Raw genomic sequence first — 21,468 nt, 5'->3', positions numbered from 1 at the left:
GGGCGAAGCGGGCTATCATCCTAGATACTTCCATTTACACACTTTAGCTACACACTTTAGTAAGGACCCCAGGTTTGGTGGTAGTACTAGAAGCTTGCCCATGGGCATGAAGTTCCGCCTATGCAGCGTTGGAAAAGATAATCTATACACCTTATCAGGATGAAGAAAGTCGCCTCTCAATTCTACGTGGAGGACGGTCTTTGGTTCGTACCATGTGAAATATGCTGAGATCTACAAGGTATCTTTCATGACCTGAATTCCAATTTATATATTCAAATTGCAAACAGTATCCTTCTAATCCATAGTCACAGGAGCTCTAATTCATTCTCAAGGCCGAGGATAAAACTTAATTGGGCAAGTAGTCAGGCCGATCTCTGGCAGCCGGGCATAATGAATCTCCCCATCGACCTCAAAGTCGACCGTGTGATCCAACAAGGTCTCGAGGTAGATTCGTAGCATCATGCGTGCTAGCACCATCCCAGCACAGCGGTGCCTACCGTGACCGAATCCAAGATGTGTCGAGATATTGTCTCGGTGCATCACGAACTCGTCAGGATGTGGGAACTGATCCGGGTCGCGGTTCGCGGCCGCATAGACGACCGTGATCGGCTGGAACATTGAGTCAGATGATATGTTGCTGATTCTATCCAAGAGTATTGAAACATACCTCATCGGGCGGAACCCTGGTACCTGAAATCTCGACTTCGTGCAATGCTGTTCGGGAGAAGCCGCGGTACGGAACATACAATCGAATGAACTCCTCAATGGCCGCTGGTAGAAGCTTCTTGTCGTTACGCAGTCTATTTTGCAGCTCCTTGTCCTTGCTCAGATGGTTCGTCATTGAGGAGATGATGATGCTGGGAGCCACCATTGCCACGATCAATATCTGGCGAATGCAGCCACTGGGGGTGGTCAGCGCCAATGCAATGCAAGATGACTACCTCAACCAACTTACACTAAGTTGTGATCATCCAAAGGATTGCCATCATGATCCCTCTCGACCAGCAGACTTGACGCAGGATCTTCTTCCGGGTCAAGAAGTTTATCTTTCCGTGATGCAATGACACGCCTGGCAATCTCGTAGAACATATCACTGGACGATTTGACTAGGGCCCAATCCTGTGTCCGCCACGCCGTCACAAATGGAGTGATTGCGCTAGTGAGTAGCTTTGAATCCGGCTCGTCCAGATTGAGCCACTCCTTCTCAACCCAACCGGAAAACTGCGCGCCAAATTCCTCGTATAAGTCGCCATGACCTCGCTGGATTAAACGGCCAAGCTCACGCTCGGCATGGCCTCGCAGGATCGGTTCCAACCTTCTCAAACGCGCCGGCTTGAGGGTTCGATCTACAGCGGTGCGGTAGGGTGCATGTTGCTCGCCATCAAACTTGAGCGGGGGTCGTCGGATTCCCCGGGGATCTGCGGGCACAACAGCACACTTTCCTGAGATGAACTTTGAATTGTCCGAGGCGGTAGCCTTGACATCGGCATATCTGTCTCCCTGTTCAGCATCCAGTCCCCTCGCGTGAGGCTTGGCATGGGATGATAATCATACTTCGTCAGGATCCAATACCCACTGTGTGCATCCACATGAGCCACCGGGCATGTCGAGCGCAAATGAGCATATTCTCGGTAGATTTTCTCTGGCTCGTCACTATGAACCAGGTGGCCTTTATTGACATCCCAGTCCGCAGGGAATTCGGTACTGGCAGCCGCCATATGGTTGTCTCAGCTTGTCGCCCGGTGTATTGTCGTGGCGATGTGTTTCTGCCTATCCGAGTTCAATCCAGATTCGAGAAATTTATATGATTACAGTCAATCGCCATGAGAGCCATGGTCTACCCACGCACTGGCCGGATATCGGATGTCGGCTATCGGAAAGGGGGAAGTGTGAGGCCTCCAGCTCAACGTACGTGCTAGACTAAAGGCAACATGGCCAGTGGGTCTTCTTTGCAAGCGGGAAATGTGCGGGGAACGAGGGTTTCCCCACATCTTGCCCCAGGTTGCGTCTACAGAGCCTGCTTGGGATCAGACGGTTGTTAATCTTATCCCAACTGCCAAAACACCCGAACTGGGAAATAACACACCTAGTAGGAGAGGATTCCATATCGCAAGCAATGTCGTCCATGAAAAGGAAGTTCTATGAGAGGGTCAGTCAGGCCTGCGACATGTGTCGCAGGAAGAAGATGAAGTGCAATCAAAAGCTCCCGTGCCAGACTTGCAAAGGTCAGCTGTGGGCCACCGTATTGGGCTGGAGGTAATGATCTGACACCCTTAGATCGTGACTTTCACTGTGTATATTCGGACAGAAAATCCCGACGAACCAATTCATCCCGACGACTTGGTGACGCCTATCGGTTGAACGAGCCGCCCCCGGCCGACATCCGCTCCCAAGATAGGTCCGAAGGAGCGAGACCGAGTGAAAACGCGCATGGTGTAGTGCAGAAGAGCATGATAATAGCACCTAGTGACATACGGGAAGTTCAGCAAGAAGTGGTGGAAGGGAAGAATGCGCACACCACAGGAACCGAGTTCTACGGCAATAGCTCGAACTTTGCCCTGTTGAGCCAGCTTTTTGCCACGGCCAGAAAGATCTCTGGAGATCACCCAGACATACCGACGAATACAGTTCAGACCCCATTGTCCATTGTGGATATGCTCTACGATGATCAGTCCAGCATACCTGATTCAGCTCCGCCGGCCCCGGTCACGGCGGCAGGAAGAACATCTCAACTTCCTAAAGCTTCTGAGGTTATGCCCATCGGAAAGGAATCGCCGCCCACCATGCGGCCAACAGGTTTGGGCCGAGATATCACGGCAGGACTGGGCCAATCAGGGGTGTGGGATTGCTTCATTGGTAGTCCGATGAGGCTAGAAATGGAGTACGTCAACCTCTTCTTCGACAATATCCATAACTCACTTCCATTTCTGGAACGAAAACACTTCATTGAACGATGTGAGGAGGAGATCTGGGTGAGGAGCACAGTTAAGCAGCTGCGGCGAGATAAGATGCATCTCTTTGCTCTTTACAATGCAGTGCTAGCCGTAGTGGCGCTAACTGCAGGTCCCGATGTCTTTCTTTCGCTGCGTACTGAGCTTGAAGTTAGTTTGACAGAACGCTCAGCATCTAGACCCCCGAGAAACGCCCCTTCCTCTATTTTCCTTTCCAAAATCTACTTTCGCAGGGCACGTCAGTTGCTAGGAGACATTTTCGAGGTCTGCTCCATTGACAGTGCCCAAGCCTTGCTGTTACTGTCTATATATTCTCAACATGCGCTCAAGCCACATGCCTGCTATATGTACAGTGGCATGGCTGTGCGAACTGCACTCGCTATCGGCATTTCCAGCGAGGATCGACACTATTCTGATCACGACAATTTGGCCAGAGCCCGAACATGGTGGGCTATTTACTACCAGGATGTCGAAGCATCCTGTCTATCTGGAAGGTCCAGTACATTGGCAGGGCCAAATGAATACGGGCCGTCCGACACCAGCCGCATGTCAGCAGAGTTCGCTCCATCCACCTCTCAGAACCATCCAAACGTGCATGAAAATGAAGGCGCACTTGTAACGGTCTTAGCTGACCTCTCAGTGATATTACAACGCGCATCCAAGCGTTTATACCATTCCTCGGGCGCACTCTCACCCGAAAGCAAGCCACAGTTGGCGACCACATTGGACCAGGATTTGCTCTGTTGGAAGCTCCATTTGCCAACGTATCTTAACTTAGATCTCGACACCTTCACAGAGAATGAGTGGGTGAGCAAACAAAAGTTGATCCTGCAACTACGCTTCCATCACGCGCGGATGTTCATTCACCGACCCCATCTGTCCATAGCAAGCAGTGATCTTCAAGTTGATCATATACACATCTGCCTGGAGGCAGCGCAGAAGACAATCGCTTTAACATATGACGCGTATCAGCATCGCCATTACTTCCGAACATGGTGGTACAACACGTTCTACGTTCTGTATGCCAGCTTAATTATTCTCCATACCATTCTTCTCGGATATTCACAGCCTTCGCGAGAGACACTTATTCAAGACGTGCAAAAGGCCGTGAAAATCCTGGAGTCCATGAAAACACTGAAAGTAGCCCAACGATGCGCCGACGTGGTAACTGAAATCCTTCACGTCTGCAAATTCTTTGTCGAGAGAGGACAGCGAGAGCATCAGGCGCAGACTATCCCAATGGGTCAGGCCATAGGAACTCATCATCAACGTTTCCCAATCCATGAGAGCAGCTCGCGACGCGAGACCCTACCTCAAATGCCGAATTATAATCAAGAGGAAGTGGTGCATCTTGACTCACCATATGCTAACCTTTTCTCATCACACGATGACCTTCTCACATTTCTGGGAGATCCGGCACCATTGGAATGTTTTGCACTCGGCGTAGGGAGCTCTAGCCCCATGGACTTTGACTATTCAACTTCCGTCGAGGGCTGTAGGGGCAATGCTTATGTGTGAAATAACGCGTTTAATACAATAGCCACGCGTACATTACTTAGCAGTCAAACGCGTTTGCTACACCAGGAAGTCAGAGAAGTAGGAAACTGGGCTTACTGCTTAGGTGGAGTAGCTTGGATATCATATTAGATTGATAGCGAACATAGAGCTTTCGAGAAGTCCTTCATTTCTACGTACATTCATCTGTGGGATGCTCTTCCAGGTATTAATCTATCCGGTATGACCTTCTGCCGGACAGTTGCTTAGCTTTACTTGCATGATGATCAGATCCCTACTTCCGGGTCTTCTCCATCGATCCGAGCGGAAGAAAGCGTGGAGCCGTGATGTCTGCATCCGCCATCCGGACACATCTTGGCATGGCATAAAGTAAACCCATGGACTGCGTCGTATGCATTGAGGGAACCCTTTCATTCAAGCTTCGACTCTTCTGCGTCCATATCAGTACAATATTGTCGTGTTTGGGGATGTACATCCGACACAACTCTATACGTATATTAAGCCATTCATCACGAAGTTGCAATCCACATGATGCATCTGATCTGGCTTCTTGTGTTCATATACCAGGTTATGCAGATTACTGCATTGGGAGATAGCCAAGATGAATCACAGCCCATGGTGACATTGAAGAACGGCACTATCCTTGGAAGCGACAATGGCCGGGAAGGGATCCAGCGATTCCTGGGCATTCCCTATGCACAGCCACCGATAGGACCGTTGCGACTACACCAAGCAGTGCCGCTCAACGTATCCTTTGGGACATTGAACGCGACTACTATGAGTCCAGCGTGCTATGGAAAGTCCAACTCGAAGTACCAACAAAGCGAGGATTGCCTGACATTGAATGTCTGGCGGCCTAAAGAAGTAGGAAAAACCGCGTCTTCTCCACTGGTGCCGGTCCTCGTATGGCTCTATGGGGGTGGGCTCAGCGGCGGATATGTAGTAGGTTGACATACTACGGTGTGTCGAGGCAACTCGTTTCTAACGAAAGTCTAGGGAGACCCAAGATTTGATGGCACAAATATTGTCTCGCTATCCGCCCAAATCAAAAAGCCAGTGATCTTTGTCTCAATTGTATGTGTCTTTCCGCCAGCAACGGACTTGCCTCCAGCATTACCTAACAACTGAGGTTGCGCAGAACTATCGCGTTGCGTCGCTAGGCTTTTTGAACGGACGCCAGATGGCGGAGCTCGGTCTCCTGAACATCGGCATGTTGGATCAGCGACGGGCATTGCATTGGCTACAGGAGAATATTGCTTCCTTTGGTGGTGATCCCGAGAAAGGTAGTATCCCATGTGCCTGTTGGAAGGTCACGGATCCTATGCTAACCAATCCCAAGTAACACTGTTTGGAGAGTCGTAAGTCTGCCTTATTTCGGCACATGCAAGGCAAGCAATTGCTCAACCTCGTATCTGTCCAGAGCTGGAGCTGTTTCCATTTATTCGCATATGATGGCCTACGGTGGCCGTGATGACAGCCTATTTCGGGGGGCCATTCTAGAGAGCGGCGGAGCGTTTCCCCTCACGTTGCCAAATACGACTTCATTCCAGCAGACCTTCGACAGTTTGATTACAAATACATCCTGCTCCACACGGGCTGGATCACCAGCAGCGGAACAGTTGGACTGTATCAGGGCCCTTCCAATTGACACGTTTCTTTCAAGCGTTGGTGATGCAACGGGCCAGTCGATTGACGGAAGCTTCACGACTACATCTGTGCAGTTTGCGTTTCCGGCAGGAAAATACGTAAAGGTGGCTACTATTGTAGGGAGTAAGTCTTGTCACCTTGAAGAATATCTCTAATGGTGTTTTCGTTGCTGATATTGGAAGCCAATACTGACGAGGGGACCACTTCGGCTCCAACTGGAATCAACACCGTTGATGAATTGAAGGACCCTCTAGGTCAGCCCATATTCCCATGACTTCCAGGTCTATAGCCCTCCAGAACTAACGTCTTTCTGATCAGCCGATGGTTACTTTCGTCCAGAAAGTCTGCCTGACTCCATGGTGCAAGATCTGCTAAACCTTTACACTAATAATCCCCGGGAAGGATGTCCATATAACACTGGAGACGTTATGTTAAGTCCGGGTATATTAGACAAGAAGGCCTGCTCAATATTTGGTGATATTGTGCAGGTTGGTCCAGCAAGGATGATTGCTGAAGCACTTGCTGAACACAACGGCGACAACCCTGTATATCGCTATCGTTTCAACCAACTCTCGGCTAACAGCTCAGAGCCATCAGTGGGGATCACGACAGGGACGGAAATACCATACGTTTTTTCCAATCTCATACCCGACGTTGCTTGGGAAAGGGCCCTAGCTTCTGAAATGACCAAAGCCTGGGTCTCTTTCGCATACGACTTGAACCCGAATACTAATGGAGGTAAGTTAGTCATTGCACTGGCCTTCAACATTTCTCTACCCCCTACCTTACTGTGGCTGAGAAGAGGATCAGATACCGCGCTGCCGCTCTGGCCTACATACAGCGAGAACAAATCGAGTATGGTTTTCAATGCCTATGGTTGCACAATCGAGCCCGATACATACCGATCTGATCAGATATCCTACATCATTAACCACGTCCTGCGGTATGGTGCTAGATGAATGCGATGGTAGCAACACGAAACTTGTACATGGCAAAACAACTACATACTAGCTCATAGTGACACTACGATTTCATGCGTGGGCCATTTCCCAGACATAAACCATATACCATAACATTAGCATTCAAGAATGAATAGTACTTCGCTTATTGCAAGTTCCTGGTAGAGCAATAACCCCGTACAGTAATTTGATAGTGCCGTGGGATAAAGCAGCGCTGTCTGGTCATATTATTTGCGAATCCTACTCGAAGCTTTGCATTTGAGTATCCCGTAACAAGCACATCTCGAGTGGCGTTTCTCGCATATGTAGGCCCAACATGCAGTACCATGCAGAGCTGTTTACAGGAGGCGAACATGACTTTCAAACCTTGACACAGGGGCGAAGCTATAGTAAGTAGCGGTCTTCAGATAAATATCTACGCCACCTTTTTGCTCGGGATAAACGCAGAGAGCTTCTCCAAATTCTGGCTCTCTACTTCCTCCCATCCGTCCTCCTGTGCACCACCCTTGGTGAAAAATTTAGACGCCGTCTCGTTGCGTCTAAAGGTCCATAGCAGCCAGTCGACAGCAGCAACACCAAAAGCTCCACCATTTTCATCACGGTAAGTTCCACTATGCCCCACAGGATAATTCCCAATCCATTTGGGAACCCCCGTGAGATTATGATAATCCGCTTCACCCTGTAAGAAGTTTCATTAGCTGACCATTTGGACCCCATGGGGGCAAATAGAAATTGCGATGTTTCGTACATTGGCATAGGCAATATCAGTAGGTCCACCCAAGAAGTAGAACACCGGCTTGTGGACCTCGTTAATAGTAGCTGGGGGCTCGGTCGCTTGGCCCCCGACACTAGCAATAAAGGTCTCGTTTCCTAGGAAGCCTGAATTAAAGATACCCAAGATACTGATCCGGTCATTGCTTCGCATTCGATATGTCTCCAGCCCACCGCAGCTTTGACCTGCGGCTGCTATGAGTGCTGCATCAACTGAAGCATACCGGCCGGGTGTGCCTGCCCTAGCCGTGATCCATTCGACTGCATCCGCCATGAATTGTGCAGTGGTGGAACCGGTTCCATTTGGGGGACCGGATGCAAGGACTAAAAATCCATATGAAGCGATGTTGGTTAGAAATGGAACGTACTTCGTCCCATTGTTGTCACAACCACCCTCTGCCCAGACGAGAACTGGGAGGGATACGCCCGGGGGCACAGAGAGGGGCGAGTAGATTGTGTGGTTGGATAATGTAGGATCGGTAAACCAAGACTGAGTCACATTAGGGTTCTGTGTCATTTTTTCTGAGATATATCAATCTAAGCCCGACAGGGAGACCTACCGCTGGGTATGGCCCAGTGCCTGGACTTTCTATATTGCCCAAGCTAGGAGTGCCTGTAGCAGGCAATGAGGTTGCCAATGGCAATCCAACTATCAGTAGCGATGAGATCGTCGAGAACCTCATGATGTATTAAATCACCAACGACTGTACACCTCTTGCATCGATTCAAAGGCTGAAAATTGTGCTTCTTGATTCCACGGATCGCTCGTCTGGGTTCAGCCACCCTTTATATTATTTATCTCGTCATCGAGACGCATATTTCTTGATTCATCCGAGAACGACTAACTATACCACGCGTTATGTGCGCACAGGTGTGGAAGTATGGGATGTCACTCTCGGATGTCGGAAGTGTCAGTAGACAGCGATCGACACCTCGGTAAAAATAAAACCAATACTGCCGTTACTGAGATGGACGTGTTTTAGATTGCACGGCATTCAATGTCGGTAGATATCCAAGTGGCCATATTTTCCGTCCACTTATGCTCTAGCCTTGCAGATCTCTTAACCTGTCCGTCCTATTCAGACTGTCATGACCCACGTAACCCGTCGCCCACTTACCCTACAGTTTTGGCGGGTTGGGTCAGAGCTTTAAAATTTATAGACAGTATATCTATATATATCCTGTACAGCTATCAGGCTGTTTTGCTACGAATGCGTGACGCCGTGTTGAGACCTTAGGATCACCCCACGGGTACTGGTCACTACGACCTAGTGGATTCTAGTTTCTCCCCGTGTGCTCGGGGCTCCCTAGCATGTAGGACGAATAGAATCTCGAGCTGTCGAGAATTTTAAAGCTGCGCGATCCCCTTCTCCCCGTTGTTCATTTCCCGGTGACGATCATACCCCTCATACCTTTGCGGAGTCCCCATACTCATCTTCTAGCCTGTGGAAGGCTTCCTCATCAACGATCCTGTGAATCAGCAGGCTTCGAGTAAACAATAGCAAGGCACCGGACCGACACGATGTCTGCGGATATTGTTTCCACCCTCGATGCAATTCAGCCAAGCCAATTCACAGCGCCAGCTGACCGCTTTGCTGCCAAAGAAGCAGCTCGTCGCCTTCTCGCCCGCCTGGAGACACCCTTTGAGCAAGGCTGGGCCGTCGCCTTCGAGGGCCCCGGCCTCGTCGCCGGCCTTCAGCTGCTTCAAGACCTTGGCATCTGGTCGAAATGGACAGAGGCCGGTACACAGAATCCAGGCGCGGCAAGGACGCTTGACGAGCTTCTCAGCTGGGCTCATACAACGTGCGAGCCGAACCTGTTGCGTCGCTTTCTCAGGCATATCGCTGCCCTTCACGTGATCCAGGAGGTGGGCGTTGATACATGGCAGCCCACGCCCGCCTCCTTGGCCCTGGGCGCCAAGGAGACGCATGCCGGTGCAATAATTAAGGCCGGGTACGTGTGCAAGGATAGCAATGCCAAGACCTAGACTGTGCGGACGGAACTCATAGAGACTGACTTCCCATGCAGCTTGGATCATTCCATTCCCTGTGGCCGCAATCTTGCGGGCTTTCTGGCCAAGAATGGCTACAAAGAGCCGCTTGACATTCCTTCCTTCGACAACTACCGCGATGTCTTCGGGCGAGACTTCTTTAGCTACGTCCAAGATCACCCCGAAGCAGGCGGCTCATTCCAGGGCGTCATGACCGCGGTGACGCAATACAAGATGCTCTGGACGGATGTCTACGATACCCAGCCCCTCGTCGCCGGCGCAGACCTGACCAAGCCACTTTTCGTCGACGTTGGTGGTGCTCAAGGTCTTGACGCCCAACGCTTGCTGGACCGCCACCCCGATATCCCTGCCGACGTCCTCATTGTCCAAGACCTGCCTGAAGTGGTCACCACTCATGGCAAGGAGAAGCTAGACAGCCGAATCCGCAAGATGGCCCACGACTTCTTCCAACCGCAGCCGATCACCGGCGCGCGCGCCTACTTCTTCCACGCTGTACCGCACGACTGGCCCAATGCCGACGTGGCGCGCATGTTTGCCGAGGTGAAGAAGGTCATGACGCCAGGGTACTCCAAGCTGCTGATCTACGAGGTTGTGCTACCTGCACAAGGCGCTACGCATTTGATGACCACGCTAGACCTAGCCTTGATGAGCTGTACCAGTGGGCTGGAAAGGACAGAGGAGGCATGGAGGGCGCTGTTGACGGAGGTCGGGTTCAAGGTCACGAGCATCTCCAGGCACCCGATGGCTGTGGAGGGCGTCATCGAGGCTGAGATTGAATAAGAGATACACCGTACTAGCGACCGTAGATAAATAGCTTATATCGCACACACGGACACCTGTCGCGCCTTGACGTCCTTAACAGAATAGGCAATCACTAGTTCAATTGTGTGACAGGACATCGATCATAGCAAGGGAATACATACAAGACCTGCTGTTTCCTTGCTCTAAACAATCTACCATCACGATATAAGGCAAAGGAAGTATAAGAAGAGTAACGTCAATTAAGGTATTTGGGATTGAGATTGCAAACAGGAACTTTTGACTGTCAACATTACAAGAGGCATCAACAGAGTGATCCCATAATCCTCGGGTTGGTACACATTGCAGCAATGTGAGCAAAAGCTAGAACTGACAGAGGTCATCTCCTACTTGAGGGCGGAAAAGTGACACTAACTACGGCGAGACCCCACATACAGACTCCCGTGGCAAGAATGCTATTGGGAATCTTGGTGTTCGCCCTGTTGAATAGACGCCAGCACAAGGCCAGAATAGAGAACTTGACAAGGACAATGGCGCCGGTGTAAGTCAGTTCACAAGGGAATAGCCCGATATACGTTTTCTCCGTAGCATTGGGCCCGAAAGTCTGAATATGCCTTCCAAGAGCGCGAGGTATCCTTACATCTGTCAGTTTCCAATATCTGTGTAATACCAATTAGATCTCGCCTTACACCAGAATAATGAAGCGGTCAGACCAGCGCCACAAGCCTAATCAACATCAACAATAGTAGAAACACTCAACCGCGAGCAGAAGCGACACTGCGTGCCAGTGAGACTAGAGTCAGCCAGTCATGAAGCTATAAACTTGCTGTGTTTTTCCAGCGGTGCCAGAATCGAAGACCGACACGGAGAAATGCGACGAAGAAAGCTATTGTTGAAGAAGAAAACAAACTAGATTGACGCGTTTGGGAAAGGCCCACGGAGGGTATAGAATGAGGCATAACAGTTACAGAGGGTTCTGAGTTTGTGATAAACAAATAGATATTCCTTTGGACGGTGAAACCCTCCCTGTGGAGACGAAAGTAGAGAGCATGGCCACAGTGAGAAAGACCTTTTATAATGCGTACTGAGTGCTCAGGGTTACCAATATAATATTGAGTGACTAAACCGACAGCTAGACCAATACTTTCCTTCTCTCCACAAATGTCGTAACGTCATTTCTCCGAGTGTTTCTCACTGGTGAGCCTCTGCCCAGGATACTCCCTCGACACCACCATCGGACCCGAATCCAGTACGTACAGTATGTACAGCGAGATCCTTGCTGATCCTGGTCGATCAGCGGCGCGAGTTGTTTTATTTCAGCCCCCAAAAGAACAGAGAAACACCGGTCACTAGCGTGCGGCCAAGTGAAGCGCCACTGTTTTCTCTTGTAGTGAGTGGCTAATATTTCGAGGTGGATGCAACTACTACTTAGCCCCCACCTGCTGGCTGGAGATACATGTTCTAGTACACGAATTCCCACCCACTTCCCTGTATGTACTAGTACTAGGGATGTATGTACATCTGTCAATATCATGGTAGGGTACGGCACCTCCATTGGACGGGTGTGGTCCTTGGACTCTGGAGGCTTACGTGCAGGTAGCCGTTGCAACCTGACATGCCGCCAATCGTGGTTGCGTAATGTCTTAATCTGACATACAGCCCGCATTGCAAGTTTTGCAGGAATATAGAAGAAATGGCAAGATTAGTTAATCAAACGATGACAAAGAGATCCGTCAGTCCGTCTTCCTTAGCTTACTCCTGGTAGCCATCCGGACTTCCCAGCTTTTTTCTTCCCAGCAATGCCATTCGACATAACAAAGTCGCAACCTGTTTTCAAGTCAGAATCCCCTCGACAATGTCTTCGGCGAACCTCCCGGTGATCGTTATCGTTCCAGGTGCTTTTGGCACACCTCAAGGCTTCGAGAAATTGCTACCGTATCTGACCAAAGCCGGATACGCAACACACCCAGGATCATACCCTAGTTGCAATCCCTCTGATCCGGCCAAAGTGTCCTCTGCTCAGGATATCGCTTCCTTGCGCGACAACGTATTACTCTCTCTGTTGAATGAGCATGGTAGAGATGTCGTCATCATCGCACACTCATACGGGGGTGTTGTGGCAGGTGGTGCAGCAAAAGGACTTGCGAAGGAGACCAGAAGAAGCCAAGGTCAATCTACTGGTGTGATGGGTCTTATTTACGTGGCGGGCAATATTACAGTCGATGGAGAATCCCTCTTCACTGCTGTAGGCGGCGCTTACCCTCCCTTTATCAAAGTCGACAAGGTACGGTTTTCCCCAGACCACTCGCGATCATAAGTATAGGGCATTAATACTTTTGTTTCCAGCCATCTCAGGGGCTTGCAGTCATCGAGCCGGCGATGGAGATTTTGTACAATGACTGCGACCGTGCCCTTGAGCCGGAATTCGATAAGCTCATGCAGCCACACGCACTCCGAGCCTTTGAAACACCGGCCACTGCCCCAGCCTGGGCGGAGAGTGCGTTTGATGGTCGGAGAGCGTATGTGCGTACACTCGACGACTGCTGCAACCCTTCATCGTTGCAGGATATGTGGCTGGAGAAGTCCAAGGTCGAATGGGACGTTGTGGACTTTAAGACCGGCCACATGCCATTTGTGAGCCAGCCTCAGGCTTTAGCAGAGCAGATTACCAAGTTCATTGATGGTTTTATTGCAAAGTAAATAGCGACGTCTCCAGTGTCCACAGCGTGGTGCAGAACTCGGAATACACACCAGTCAAATTGACTTGCTCTATGAACTATTACCAACTGCCATCGTTCCAATACAAGACGGACTGGTCAACATGAAGGGCCTGTCAATAGTGGCTACCTCCAGAGTAAATGCCAAACCTTTCTACAAACGATTGCGAGCTGAACATATCTTTAGAATGAAAAGATGGGTAGGGGGGCATGGCATGTTTAAGTATTCCTAGTCTCGGTGTGATAACCTATTCAAAAGAACTTTGCCTGCACTCCAAAACCGGGCCATTCTGAGTCCGTTCTCGTAGGTATACAGCGTTGAGCCAGTATATCCATTTTCATCCATGATTCTCGTGAGCTCATATTTCCAGCTGTGAAAGACATTAGCTCAAATCAGACATTCCTTACCTGGCACATCTTCAAGGATATTCCAGGTGTGCATGTATACATTGGCGGGTAACCATGGCTTAGGGCCAACTTGGTCCAGGCTGATATCGAAGCCGTTAAGATCAATAGACGGTGGTTTTCCACGAGCAAAATGGTGCAGCCAAATACTAAAAGAGACAAATATGAGTGCGTCCAAAGTAGATACTAGATAAATTACTGTACCCGTTACCAGTAGCCAGCAGCCCGAGTATCAACATCGGGATGAACCAAGAACCCGAGTAGCTCCTTCCAGAGATAATGCTGCGCTGTAAGTCTAGTTATGACATTAGAGAAATATCTATTAACACTGTCTTAGGTGAACTAACCGAGAGCCTGCATTACAGTCGCGCATCAGTATCCTTAGCCCCGAGAATTGTCCCATTCCAGCCGTTCGCTGTTGGTATCTTGTTCTTAAGAGTTGGCATCGGGTCGCTCCGGGGCGAGTTTTCACGAACAACCCGCACCCGCCCCGAACCCGCCAGGACTTTTGTTGACCCTACCGAGGAAACCCCGCTAAGACCTAAATGGGATTAGCCTGGCTTCGTCAGCAGCCACCTTTCCTAACTAGATATCGTACCGGGTCGTGTAGGGTTCCCGAGTTGAACCCCCTGTATTGTCATTTATTTTTACTACCGATTTACCAGTACTATTAACCAGTATTAAATTATATTTTTATATACAGATATATCAATTTCTTTGTATATCGTAAATTATATATATATGAAATATATAAATTACCTATTATAAAGTTGTGAAAATAGCAAGATCAGCTAAAACCTTAATTCTCTAGAAATTTTGAAAAGGTGCTCTAACTATATATATATATGTAATGTAAAATATATATATACTCCACATAAATCTAATACAGCAAAAATTCCACTAAAATCCGTAGGTATCTATATATTTTATTGAATATATTGAAATATATATCGCCAAAATATCTAAATACAACTAGAAATCTAAGGTTTTGCTTAAAATCAGCGAGTGAGTCCAGCGGGTCGAGGCTCGAACCCGACCAATTTTACTTGTTTCGCGGATTGAAGTGGGGTTGCTGATCCTTCTATGCCAATATTATCGGTGTATAGGGACCAAGTCATCCCACCTGGCTGTATAATTGAAATTATAGTGATCGCTTGTGAAAAGACTCAGTTGGTTCAGCAGAGGTTTTTATAAAGAAATGGAACAACTATGCAGCCCTAAGCGCTGATATGCACTGCGCATTACCCTGTTTTCAGGTATTAGTACGCCTAAGCACATACAAGGAAGTGAACGGTATTCTGTACAGTGCTCCGTGCTTGCTGTGACACTTACGGAGTACACGTCTCAGCCGCCTGCCGCACAATACAGAAAGTGGACTTACCGTTAACTGGTCTTACTATCATTGTTAGTCCAGGGTCATACTAGGGGTAGGTCAGCGCATCAAGGGCCACTGCCCAAGACGAGCGGAGCGCAAGATTTTAATAAGCCGAGAATATACTATACTGTCTTCAATTTATTCAACTAGTTCAAATAGTTCAAGCAGCTTAAGCAATTTTATGGCTTTGAGCGAGATCGTATACACTCCGTATGTAGGCGCGATCACGTGGCGTCTGGCTTGAGCGACCAATCGGAACGCGAGAGCGGGAAAAACAGGTAGCTACTACTAGTAGTACTTGAACAATAAAATAATAGCTGAGCGCGAATACCATGATAGTGTCAGAATACGATTGTTAGTTGGAGCCCTCTAGCGAGGCACTCCAGATAAAAGCTTCTTCCCCATGTTGGGAATATAATACAGGCTCATAATGCCTGAAGCGTGTTCTAAGGTTACCTAAGGAAATTCTTCCAGGAGCTGCTGTCTGCCGTCGTGGAGAATGAGAACCCGGCATTCAAGCAGCTCTCCTCTCCTTGGATGAAACATCCAAGAAAGCCACTTCTTCCTGAGGTTGCCAGATAATTCAATCAAAACTATTAGCGACCACCGCTGCGTTTTGCGTCTGGACGACGTGATCAACCGTCCTGTGTGGGGCTTGTAACGGCTTGGGACTTACTAGACATGTTGTTCTGGTCTCTATCGATCCTAAAACAATGTTTCTAACAGCTAACACAGTATAGTTCGATTCAGCTAAGCGGGCAGTAAAGTCCGTCATATACAAGGGTAACTAAAAATTGACTCATGAGTGACTATAACAGGTATTTTGAGAAGGCTAGCACGGCCCGTAAGACTTCACACTCACCAATCATCCAGTAATGATCAGATAGTTGGCTTAAGGCGCATGTACAGGGATGTTGAGCAATAACCTAACAAGGAATAGCTGACACAGCACTAACCATAAAGCCAGCTACTCTTAGAAAATTCTCACGATCCCAGCAGTGCACATGCTTTTTCGTGTTATTCGTCAGTACAGCCTAGGGTAAGGCATGGAGTTATAGAAATATAAGCAAATTTTAAAAATTCTAGATTTGCAGGGTCATGGAATTAACGTGGCATGACCTAACCGTCGTAACCGGCTCATACTTCGAGATGATTATCGCCGTCCACCAGAGATTGCTACCCTTCCACCGGTAAGGGAGCCGCATCTTCAGACAAAAATGGGGGCTTGAACGCCTCTTCGGACCGGTCAATTGCCTTTCTCACCAGCCAGGCCTCAATCGCTACAGTGACTGCATCTACCGCGTTCTGCGAGCTCAGATCCACCGGCTGCACCTTGTTGCCGATCTGTCTTATTTGGATGCATGCTGCTGCAACAGTGAGCTGATAATTGAGCTGATCCATAATCGGCATTATAGCGCTAGGGATCCTGCCACTTAATAGATCGTGGCAAAGGAATGGCTCCTGACAGAGTGGACGTGCAAGACCAATGCCATCAACGGTCTGCAGACCATCAACCATTCCAGCCGTGGAGCGGAATCCCCCTGTAAGGTAAGACTTCATCTTCGTCAGGGAGGAAACAACCTTTTCAGCAACGTCGAGAAAGAACTGGCCCGGCCTTTAGTGTCTTCTAACTTCGGAAACTCTAAAAGCGAAAGAGGGAGCTTACAGCCTCGTGTACCTTCGATATGACATGCTTTGCATTATCATCCGCCTCCAAGTTCTTATATTTTCCCCCAGACAATTCAACAAAGTCGAATTGGTGCTCTTCAAGCACACGACACAGCTGGCGGGCCTCGTCAGGAACAATCCCATTTGGCTGAAACTCGACACTGTTAATTTTGATCCCAACTATAAAGCCCGGACGGACTTTCTCCGTGATTGCTGCACGGATCTCTAAAATCAAACGCATGCGATTGGTAAGACTGCCTCCGTATTTGTCCGTTCGGAGATTCGTCGCTCGTGAGAGAAACTGGTTGAGTAGATAGCCGTGCGCTGCATGCAATTCGACCCCATCGTATCCGGCTCTATCGAGAAACTCAGCCGCATGAGCAAATCCCGTAATTATATTTTGAATATCATCCTCCGTAGCAGCCCGAGGAGCGGCAAAGCTGTTTCCCATATTCTGGTTCTCCAGTGGCACATCGCTGGCACTGATGGGCTCCGGTTGACGGTGGGAGGGTGTCTGGCGCCCTGGATGGCTAATCTGTGCCAATATTAAGGATCCATTTGCACGGGCAGCAGCAGCTAAATTCGCGAACTGACCAAACCGTTCTCCAGAGAATACAGCGTTCGGCGGGATTATCGGGTTTCCCTCTGCTTCGATATGGTTGGGATCGATCATGACATTCCCAGTCACAATTGCTCCTATGTTCCCCCGTCCCCAGGTACGATACGTCTCTATCAACTCGCTGCTGGGTATGCCGCGAGCGGAGTGGTTCTCTTCCGACCACGAACACATCCGCTCACTCATGGCGGCCTTGAGGAAACGATTTGGGGCGGAGCGCCCGGCGAAGTGAAAGTCCAAGGGTTGACCTAGCGGCGAAGGGTCCGCGGCTTGTCCGGCACGAGTCATTGGGGGATATTAAAAGGTGGTAGGTACAAGTGGTCGGTACAAAGTAAGCATGAATTGCTTTGACAGGCCTATCTTTGGCAAATCACTATTTCCAGCCCTCCTCAGAGGACGTTGATGGTATGACTACTGTCTGTTAACACACCAAAGCTCGACCTCGACGTCGAAACCAGGGCGTAAAAGACAGCAAGAGGACACTGGGTTTGAGATCTGGAGGAGGGAATACTGAGGTGGACCCGTAGATGGATTGCTTGCTTGCTTATAACTCATATCTCCGTTGAAACCCGACCAGGGTAAGTATCGCTATGCAGGGCCTAATCGGGCACCAGGGTTCGTATACCATCCAAATGAATTGAAAAATGGCAGTATGCGGTTTGAAGCTCGGAGTAGTCGAGACCTATTTGTGCGATCCAATGTGTCTCTAGGCAGGACTATTCCTGAATTCTTTTAATACTCATGTCCTTGGATTAAGTAGCACTGGCAGCTTTCTCCCTTTCAACTTACTTGAACTGCTACTTCCCCCCATTACAACAGGACTCTATTAAACGTGATCATAATTCTTTACAACTATATATTTGACCTTTGTATTTGCCGAGCTACAATGGACCTAAGACCCACTGGGCTTTCTATATAGCTGGAAACATGTAAATGTCTAACCATTGCGTTTCAACTTCTAAGGGCTTGAGTGTTCTAAAAGCCATTATCTCGTACCCCCGAACCGGAATAGCCGGTAACCTCCCGGTTACAAGTATTGCTTCCATTGAAGCCCAGTATCATATCTAACTAGACTATAGGGGATTTTGACATAAGGTGAACACTAGTCCTCTCTGCCTTACAAGCCCAGAAGGGTGCGAATGTTCGGTCAGCGAAGGGATTTGCCGGGAGCATATAAACCTTTGGGAGGTGGACATGGAGGATAAAGAGTCCAGTGGTTCATCGTAGAGAACGACATATTGCAAAACTGAGATAAGAGTGAAAACATGGAATCACACGCACCAGCAGTCGCTGGCAAACCAGACCCTCAGAAGGGACCATATCAAGCCACTCCTTGGAATATCCAGCTCTCTGCGACGGACACACCAGGTTTCACTCATGTTGAGAACTTGGAGCAGAGAAGCGCAGACCGGGCCTCAGATCTAGTTATGAACAACCACTCGAAGTTTCATACCTTTCATGACGAAATTGTGGGATTCCACAGTGAGCATCCTGATTGAGACACAGCGGTGCTTCTACTGACCAATGAACCAGATCACATTAGCCACCATGTTTTAACGCTGTGGGCCTTGGGAGCTACTCCCGATGAGATGCAAGCTGCATATGACTTCAACAAGCCCTTTCAGCTTCTGACCTACTATAACGATCCTGCCGTCAACATTAAATTGCGGGATCCCGGGTTCTTTCGACAAGGTCTAGGCAACTTTGAGCTATATGGAGACTATGTGCGCTTCTTCCAGGCTGAAGTGGCAGCGAAGGGTATCCGCACGGTCTTGAAGGACTACCTTTTCAAGGGAGACATGTTGGCGGACGATCTGCTAGCCCGACTGTTTTCCGGTATGCATGATCCCAGTGTATAGCCAGCATCATTGGTTAACATCTTGTCTACAGGCTTTCTCCACCCATTAATCAATCTCGGGTTTGCCTTAGAGTTTCAACAGCCATTCTTGGTGGCGGAATGTCTGGCTTCAACCTGTCTGCACCCGTCATACCCGGCGGAATTCCTCACCGCCACTGACCAGCATTTGGAGTGCAACGGACGACCGCGAAGTCTCCCATTCCTCTCCATTGTGGAAGAGATGCGTCTGGACCCGGTGGTCGCCACAGCGGTTGGGCCAGAAGATGGCAACAATCGAATTGCCGATGCGCTGCTGAAAAGAGCCCTCACGGATCTAATCCCTCACTTGTCCCACTTTCAGGTAGAGCGAACGGAGGAGGATCTCGCGCGCAAGACGGCGGAGATGCTGCAAGCCTCAACCTACATCTGTGGTGCGGCCCAGCATCCACGCAAAGTTGAAGCTCTTGACTTCGTGATGCTGCATTCACTGACGGCCGCCGTATTCTTCCCCACGATTATTAGGCAGGAGTGGATAAGCATAGAGACACGAGCTCGGTTACTGGAGTGGAAGGGACGCTCAGACCTGATCACCTACGCGGCCCTGGGATGCCCAAAGTTGTACCCAGATAGAATCACCAGGTACCGACCCAAGCAAGCGGCAACTGGGTGGTCTGACGTGGTGCAGCGCGCACGAGTGTACCAGGACGATGGACATGCCTGCAAGGTCATCCGGGCACTCATGTGCGCCGAGAGTGTGTGCCAACCTTTCGAGGGGGAGGAAGGTTTTCCATTGAAGAAGGCAGACTTTCTAACAGTGGCACACATGGCAATGGATTCGGTCGAGCGTATGTTAGATCCAAATTGGGTGCGGCAAACCGAAAAGGTCAAGCAGATGTCGGCCGAAGGTCGCGGGCAGCACTCGCAGGTCTCTGCAATCATGTTGCGCTGGGTGCGTTGGTGTGGAACTGAAGGAGCCTGGGATGATTTCCCAGATTTGGAGGAGCTCCCCCCTATGCATGATACAGATTGACTGCCACTTGGTATGAGTATATAGAGCTTAAGCCACTAGAGGCAGACTAGTACAATGGTCTCAATCATTAATCGGGCGAATGAATCTGTATGACGAATGCATAAGTAACCTATCATTTTGATTCATTCAGAATTGGCTTCCTTACACTAGTGGCACTTTATCTCGTGTTCAGCGCTTCGCAGTGCTGTACTATGCGTACGGATGTTCGGAGAGCGAGATTTAGAATCTCCAACCTCGGTCCGAATTGAATCATAGACTGCCGTCTTCCCAAGAATACCACGGGGAGACTCTACCAACCGGTCAGATTATCCTCTATCAGTACTCCTAGAGAAGACTGCACAATTGCAATGCGTCGGTACGCCATCCTAGGCGCCACTGGCAACACCGGCCAGGCACTACTGAACGTCCTCCTGCAGTCGCCCGACAACCAGATTCACGCCTACTGCCGTTCTGCCTCAAAGCTGAACAGATTACATCCTGAGATCACTCAACACGATCAGGTGAAAGTGTGGGAAGGGTCGCTGCAGGATGCCTCGCTACTATCTGAATGCATTCGAGGCACGCGAGCCGTCTTCATGGTAGTGGCGATTCCCGACAATATGCCATACTGTACCATCGCCCAGGACTGCACCAATAGCGTGCTTAACGCTCTCAGAGAGCTCCAAACTGAAGGGTGCCAGCCTATACCCCAGTTAATTGTTCTCTCTTCTGCTAGCCTTGAGGACTCTTTGTGCACCGACGTTCCGCCCCTCATTCACCGAATCCTCAACATAGCCGCTGGTAATCTCTACAGTGACCTAGCAAAGGCCGAGGAGACCCTACGTGCTGAGAAGTCCTGGGTGTCAACAACATTCGTCAAACCTGGGGGACTAGTGCACGATGTGCAACGCGGTCACACTCTCAGCACAAAAACCGCGAAGACCCCGGTTTCTTTCCTCGATGTGGCAGCCGGGATGGTGGAGATTGCTAACTTGGAGGATAGGAGATATGATATGATGAATGTGAGCGTCAATGCAATCGGAGATGGGACGGCGTTTCCGTGGAAAGGGGTATACTATGTGCTGACTGGACTGCTCTTCCATTTCTTTCCTTGGACCTACAAGTATTTCGGGGATTGCCCCATGCCCAAGCCCAAGAAAGATCTATAATAACACATGTATGTACATGAAAGATCAAAGCTTTTCAGAACTGGTGAATATAGACTGAT

The 21,468-nt window shown here is 49.3% G+C and overlaps 10 protein-coding genes across 10 annotated transcripts; 5 read left to right on the top strand and 5 right to left on the bottom strand.

The window, feature by feature from the left end:
• Nucleotides 1-327: 327 nt before the first annotated feature.
• On the bottom strand, nucleotides 328-1,718 carry ABOM_002565 (uncharacterized protein; the record flags this gene model as incomplete). Its single annotated transcript, XM_022529695.1, has 4 exons — nucleotides 328-609; nucleotides 668-902; nucleotides 956-1,492; nucleotides 1,555-1,718. The coding sequence occupies 4 exons, from the start codon at nucleotides 1,716-1,718 to the stop codon at nucleotides 328-330; spliced, it is 1,218 nt and encodes a 405-aa protein (XP_022391220.1).
• A 398-nt stretch (nucleotides 1,719-2,116) lies between these two features.
• ABOM_002564 (uncharacterized protein) lies at nucleotides 2,117-4,469 on the top strand (the record flags this gene model as incomplete). Its single annotated transcript, XM_022529694.1, has 2 exons — nucleotides 2,117-2,225; nucleotides 2,278-4,469. The coding sequence occupies 2 exons, from the start codon at nucleotides 2,117-2,119 to the stop codon at nucleotides 4,467-4,469; spliced, it is 2,301 nt and encodes a 766-aa protein (XP_022391219.1).
• A 525-nt stretch (nucleotides 4,470-4,994) lies between these two features.
• Nucleotides 4,995-7,072, top strand: ABOM_002563 (uncharacterized protein; the record flags this gene model as incomplete). The annotated part of the gene is made up of 7 exons (XM_022529693.1): nucleotides 4,995-5,408; nucleotides 5,463-5,540; nucleotides 5,605-5,761; nucleotides 5,806-5,824; nucleotides 5,887-6,236; nucleotides 6,296-6,367; nucleotides 6,432-7,072. The coding sequence occupies 7 exons, from the start codon at nucleotides 4,995-4,997 to the stop codon at nucleotides 7,070-7,072; spliced, it is 1,731 nt and encodes a 576-aa protein (XP_022391139.1).
• A 415-nt stretch (nucleotides 7,073-7,487) lies between these two features.
• ABOM_002562 (uncharacterized protein) lies at nucleotides 7,488-8,526 on the bottom strand (the record flags this gene model as incomplete). The annotated part of the gene is made up of 3 exons (XM_022529692.1): nucleotides 7,488-7,751; nucleotides 7,821-8,333; nucleotides 8,404-8,526. The coding sequence occupies 3 exons, from the start codon at nucleotides 8,524-8,526 to the stop codon at nucleotides 7,488-7,490; spliced, it is 900 nt and encodes a 299-aa protein (XP_022391138.1).
• Nucleotides 8,527-9,365: 839 nt separating this feature from the next.
• Nucleotides 9,366-10,634, top strand: ABOM_002561 (O-methyltransferase; the record flags this gene model as incomplete). The annotated part of the gene is made up of 2 exons (XM_022529691.1): nucleotides 9,366-9,796; nucleotides 9,872-10,634. 2 exons carry the CDS (start codon nucleotides 9,366-9,368, stop codon nucleotides 10,632-10,634), a joined length of 1,194 nt encoding a protein of 397 aa, XP_022391141.1.
• A 358-nt stretch (nucleotides 10,635-10,992) lies between these two features.
• On the bottom strand, nucleotides 10,993-11,731 carry ABOM_002560 (uncharacterized protein; the record flags this gene model as incomplete). Its single annotated transcript, XM_022529690.1, has 3 exons — nucleotides 10,993-11,255; nucleotides 11,303-11,339; nucleotides 11,699-11,731. Coding segments are annotated over 3 exons (333 nt in total), but the record flags the coding sequence as incomplete, so codon positions are not given.
• Nucleotides 11,732-12,468: 737 nt separating this feature from the next.
• On the top strand, nucleotides 12,469-13,313 carry ABOM_002559 (esterase/lipase family protein; the record flags this gene model as incomplete). Its single annotated transcript, XM_022529689.1, has 2 exons — nucleotides 12,469-12,897; nucleotides 12,960-13,313. The coding sequence occupies 2 exons, from the start codon at nucleotides 12,469-12,471 to the stop codon at nucleotides 13,311-13,313; spliced, it is 783 nt and encodes a 260-aa protein (XP_022391172.1).
• A 405-nt stretch (nucleotides 13,314-13,718) lies between these two features.
• On the bottom strand, nucleotides 13,719-14,376 carry ABOM_002558 (uncharacterized protein; the record flags this gene model as incomplete). The annotated part of the gene is made up of 4 exons (XM_022529688.1): nucleotides 13,719-13,884; nucleotides 13,947-14,030; nucleotides 14,099-14,276; nucleotides 14,334-14,376. The coding sequence occupies 4 exons, from the start codon at nucleotides 14,374-14,376 to the stop codon at nucleotides 13,719-13,721; spliced, it is 471 nt and encodes a 156-aa protein (XP_022391173.1).
• Nucleotides 14,377-16,286: 1,910 nt separating this feature from the next.
• Nucleotides 16,287-17,682, bottom strand: ABOM_002557 (NADH:flavin oxidoreductase/NADH oxidase family protein; the record flags this gene model as incomplete). The annotated part of the gene is made up of 2 exons (XM_022529687.1): nucleotides 16,287-16,715; nucleotides 16,777-17,682. 2 exons carry the CDS (start codon nucleotides 17,680-17,682, stop codon nucleotides 16,287-16,289), a joined length of 1,335 nt encoding a protein of 444 aa, XP_022391196.1.
• Nucleotides 17,683-18,659: 977 nt separating this feature from the next.
• ABOM_002556 (aflX/ ordB/ monooxygenase/ oxidase) lies at nucleotides 18,660-21,409 on the top strand (the record flags this gene model as incomplete). Its single annotated transcript, XM_022529686.1, has 4 exons — nucleotides 18,660-18,876; nucleotides 18,928-19,230; nucleotides 19,285-20,180; nucleotides 20,534-21,409. 4 exons carry the CDS (start codon nucleotides 18,660-18,662, stop codon nucleotides 21,407-21,409), a joined length of 2,292 nt encoding a protein of 763 aa, XP_022391197.1.
• Nucleotides 21,410-21,468: the final 59 nt, after the last annotated feature.

This window comes from Aspergillus bombycis (genome assembly GCF_001792695.1).
Source record: "Aspergillus bombycis strain NRRL26010 chromosome Unknown contig00023, whole genome shotgun sequence".
NCBI classification, from domain to species: domain Eukaryota; kingdom Fungi; phylum Ascomycota; class Eurotiomycetes; order Eurotiales; family Aspergillaceae; genus Aspergillus; species Aspergillus bombycis.
Note: the sequence above shows the minus strand (reverse complement) of the source record. Positions and strands in the feature narration are given on the sequence as shown.